The sequence below is a fragment of the Otolemur garnettii genome, unplaced genomic scaffold, assembly GCF_000181295.1.
Source record: "Otolemur garnettii isolate 467f Iridium unplaced genomic scaffold, OtoGar3 scaffold00025, whole genome shotgun sequence".
Taxonomy (NCBI): domain Eukaryota; kingdom Metazoa; phylum Chordata; class Mammalia; order Primates; family Galagidae; genus Otolemur; species Otolemur garnettii.
In genome coordinates this window covers 14,448,007-14,452,217 of record NW_003852420.1, presented here as the reverse complement: position 1 = coordinate 14,452,217, position 4,211 = coordinate 14,448,007, and the positions used below count along the sequence as shown (strand labels likewise).

The window sequence follows — 4,211 nt, the reverse complement described above, 5'->3', positions numbered from 1 at the left end:
TAAAAGTAAAACTAATTTTACTCAACATATGGGTGTCCGGGCTGGGGATTCGAACCCGACAGCTTAGGTGTACGTGGCTGGCGCCTTAGCCGGTTGAGCTATAGGCGCCGAGCCAACTAAATAATTCTTAATACACTATTCAAACTAGAACACTTCAAAGTGCCATTAAGAACCAACAGCATCAGTGACACTTGACTGCTTATTAGAAATGCAAATTTATGGGCCCCATTCTAGACCTACCAGATGATTCTTACACATACTAAAACTTCTGAGAGTCACTGAGCAAAACCACAGTTTATATTACTTACCTTGAGTGTGAAAAGGCTGATTCGGCCAGGCAGTTTATAAAACAGCCCCTCTCCTCCTCTTGAATTAGAATGTAGCATGGCATTGAGGCATGCGAGAGGGGATGTCCCACTGGAAAACACAAAAGGATGGATGAGAGTCTCACAAATCCATATGCCTACTTACTCAAAGACCTACTCCCTCTAACTCATCCTCAATTTGAGAAGCAAAGTAAGAAATAAAAGGATATCGTGAGGACACTATCACTGTGAAGTAGTAAAAGAATAACCAGATGAAATTCAAAAATCACAAAGAGTTTTGAGATAAGAGGTGTTATGTGCTAAATCCATATCTAACACATTTTTAGCACTATTTGATATGAAACCCCCCCCCAAATTTAGAAAAACCACAATTTCTTTGTATTTTAAATTACATGGCTCAGTCCCTATAGCTTAGTGGCTAGGGCGTCAGCCACATACACTGGGGCGCTCAGGTTTGAACCTGGCCTGTGCCTATTAAAACAACAATGACAACTACAGTAAAAAAATAGTCAGGTTTTGTGGGAGGCACCTATAGTTTCAGCTACTTCAGAGGCTGAGGCAAGAGAATCGCTTGAGCCCACAAGTTTGAGGTTACTGTGAGCTGTGATGCCACAGCACTCTACCCAGGGTGACACAGACTCTGTCTCAAAGAAAAAAAAAATACATTTTCATAAAATTTCACTATTGAAAACAAAACTGAGAGCTTCTAGCCTCTACATTTCAACCTAGGTAGGCATCATGTTCACAAAGTGCCATACTTCATTACCATCACAAAGATCAGAGTCAATGGTGCTATCCAGTAAAATAAGGACTCTTTCTTCAGCTAAGTATTTTCTGATAAATACGCAAAAGAAATAATACTTCATTTGCTTTTTCTCTGTTGTAAGGGGGAAGGATGAATTTTATTTTATTCTAATCTACTCAGGAATAATCATTTAAACCTGAATGCAAAAGTCAGTCAAATGAACTTACTACTCAGTAATACTTAAACATTAAACTAAAAAGATGGCATATTAAGTTGTTTCATGGTCCCTACCACAACAGGTTGCAAAACAGTTAACAACTCAGGGAGATAGGGCTACTTATTGAATCTAAAATAGAAAAGCTGTCAAAAGTACAAATGGCTATTAATAATAACAACAAAGTTTGGCATTAGCATGTTAGTGCCTACAACTCACTCGTGCCTCTCCTCTTAAAAATATAAATGCTGTAAGTAAAGCCTCCTGGCGTTTTTCAGAACTAAAGGCCCTCATTTATATGGTGTTAAAAATAAATTCTGAGTCTAAAAAAGTCATTTTGAAAACTATTACTTATTCTGCCTTAGAACACAGTGGATGTTAAAATATTTTTCACCAAGAACGAATCTCTAGGGTGGCGCCTGTGGCTCAAAAGGGTAGGGCACCGGCCCCATATGCCGGAGATGGCAGGTTCAACCCAAGCCCTGGCCAAAAAAGAGAACCAATCTCTAAAAGAAACTTTGTGCAATATCTGGAGTATCAAGTGGGTGTGCTAGCATCTCTGCTACAAGGGGGAATAGCATGCTGGCAGAGTCCTTCTGTAACTCCTACACACTATACCTCTGTCTACAAATTAGAGCTGCTCCCTCATCACGAGCCACCATGACTATTTTGTAATTTCTATAAGAGCAAGAGGCAGAAGCAAGTTAAGGTTCTCAATTCCACCTGTCCCAAAAGGACTAATTTACCTTCTACAGGCATAGTGGTCCAACAGCAGTGGAGACAGCAGCATGATGGCAAACAGCCCATAAAAACAAAAATAAAGGACAATTATAACACTATACAGTGCATAAGTACAAGTCAAATAAATCATATCTAAGCTACCCTAATCTTCCCTCCCCACAAAATATCAATTTGGAAATGTATGAACTGACAGCTAGAAAGTGAAGACCTTTTGACCCTAAAGGTCATTTAAAGTAGCTAAAGTAGGCGTCCTCAAACTATGGCCCACAGGCCACATGCAGCCCGCTTAGGACAGGGGTCCTCAAACTTTTTAAACAAGGGGCCAGTTCACTGTCCCTCAGACTGTTGGAGGGCCAAACTGCAGGCCCCGGGAGGAGTCAGCTGCTAAGCAGGACAGGCAGTGGTGGCAAAAACACCCGGCAGGTCGGATAAACGTCCTAGGCAGGCTGCTGCAGCCCGCAGGCCGTAGTTTGAGGACGTCCGGCCCAGGACATTTATCCGGCCTACCGGGTGTTTTTGCCGCCGCTGTCTGTCCTGCTTAGCAGCTGACTCGTCCCGGGGCCCACAGTCTGGCCCTCCTAAGGTCTGAGGGACAGTGAACTGGCCCCCTGTTTAAAAAGTTTGAGGACCCCTAAGCTAAAGCTTGACCAGTAACAACATATGCTGTTTATTCTGAGTTCCAGAAAGGGACTGTGTCCTGTTCTCCTCCTCTTCATTAAAAAAAAAAAGTCTGCAGTAGGGTAAGAAGAGAAAGATAAGATTAAGGACGGTCACTAATTTCCTGCAAGCCCTTGTGTTTCTACCTTGTTGCTTCCCTAGAAAAACTACATCATAACAAAATTAAGATCACCTCAAATTTTATTTATTTATTATTATTATTTTTTTTTTTTTGGAGACAGAGCTTCAAGCTATCCCCCTGGGTAGAGTGCCATGGCATCACAGCTCACAGCAACCTCCAACTCCTGGGCTCAAGTGAGTCTCCTGCCTCCACCTCCCAAGTAGCTGGGACCACAGGCGCCCGCCACAACGCCTGGCCATTTTTTGGTTGCAGCCATCATTGTTGTTTGGCGGGTCCGCGCTGGGGATTCGAACCCGTCACCTTAGGTGTATGTGGCTGGCACCTTAGCCGCTTGAGCCACAGGCGCCAAGCCCACCGCAAATTTTAGTATATTCATGTCATAAATGGCTAGAATTAGTGTGGCAAGGATGCCAGTGGGTTTTATGCTGAGACTATCTCTCTTTAAAAGAAAGGACTTCAGAGGCACAGCGAAGAGCAAAGAGTAATCATAGACACAATAGTGCCTATCAGAGTCTATCCCTTCTCTACTATTGAAACTTGCAAAACAGTATAAGAGAAATGTATTGACTCCATATCCCGCCCCCGCCAAAAAAACTCTATGACAAGATATAAGGTACAGCAAAGATGGGGAAAGCCCCTGTACCTCTGCCGATAACAAATGGATGTTCACTCACTTCCACCCTCCACTCAAGAGGACACACAATGGGAGATGGATAGTTCAACCTAAGCACGAGACACACAGCACAAACACTAACTCATCTCACCACACAACTACAGCAAGACACATGTCCTATGAGACCATCACGTTAAGCAGTGAGAGCAATACAAACCTCATTTCCTTTAGTCCTTCTGCCTCTATGACTTGCAGAATCTGTTTTGGTGTCATTGGAGCATCCGAGTAGTTTTCTAATACCTGAAGAAACATAAACATCCTGATTTCAGTGTGCAGTTTCCTTGTATATCCATCAATCTGTATCATGGCAAACAGCCCACAGAAACAAAAATAAAGCACAATTATAACACTATATAGTGCATAAGTACAAGTCAAATAAATCGTATCTAAGCTACCCTAATCTACCGTTCTGCTCTCAGGTGTGAGGTACCACTAGTAACAATTTAGTTTTTACTCAGTTAAAATTATAATCAGAAACCAAATTACATATATACCCAAATAATGAAAAGTACTATAATTAGCTGAAATGTTCTAATTTTCACTTCTAAGCACATACATCTTAGCATACTGGTTAACTTGATACCGTTACTACAGCTAAACTACAGAATACCTAGTGTTGGATAATAAATTCTAAGGCAGAAATGGGTTCAAATTTTATTTCCTAAGGAAGTATAATTAGTATTCATATTTTTAAGTGGGTTTTTTTTTTTTTT

At 41.5% G+C, this 4,211-nt stretch overlaps 1 protein-coding gene across 4 annotated transcripts in view; it reads right to left on the bottom strand.

Annotated features, from left to right (window-relative positions):
- Positions 1 to 4,211, bottom strand: part of ASXL1 (additional sex combs like 1, transcriptional regulator) — a 75,370-nt gene that overhangs the window by 64,386 nt on the left and 6,773 nt on the right. For 2 of the 4 annotated variants that reach the window (XM_023512169.1, XM_012804162.2), the window contains exons 2-4: positions 3,656 to 3,738; positions 2,032 to 2,034; positions 309 to 417 (exon numbers count right to left, since the gene is read on the bottom strand). In XM_023512169.1, the coding sequence (XP_023367937.1) occupies positions 309 to 417; positions 2,032 to 2,034; positions 3,656 to 3,738 (195 nt within the window). Of the gene's footprint in view, positions 1 to 308; positions 418 to 2,031; positions 2,035 to 3,655; positions 3,825 to 4,211 lie in introns of those variants that run through there. The other 2 variants (XM_023512168.1, XM_023512170.1) reach the window with 1 other exon arrangement.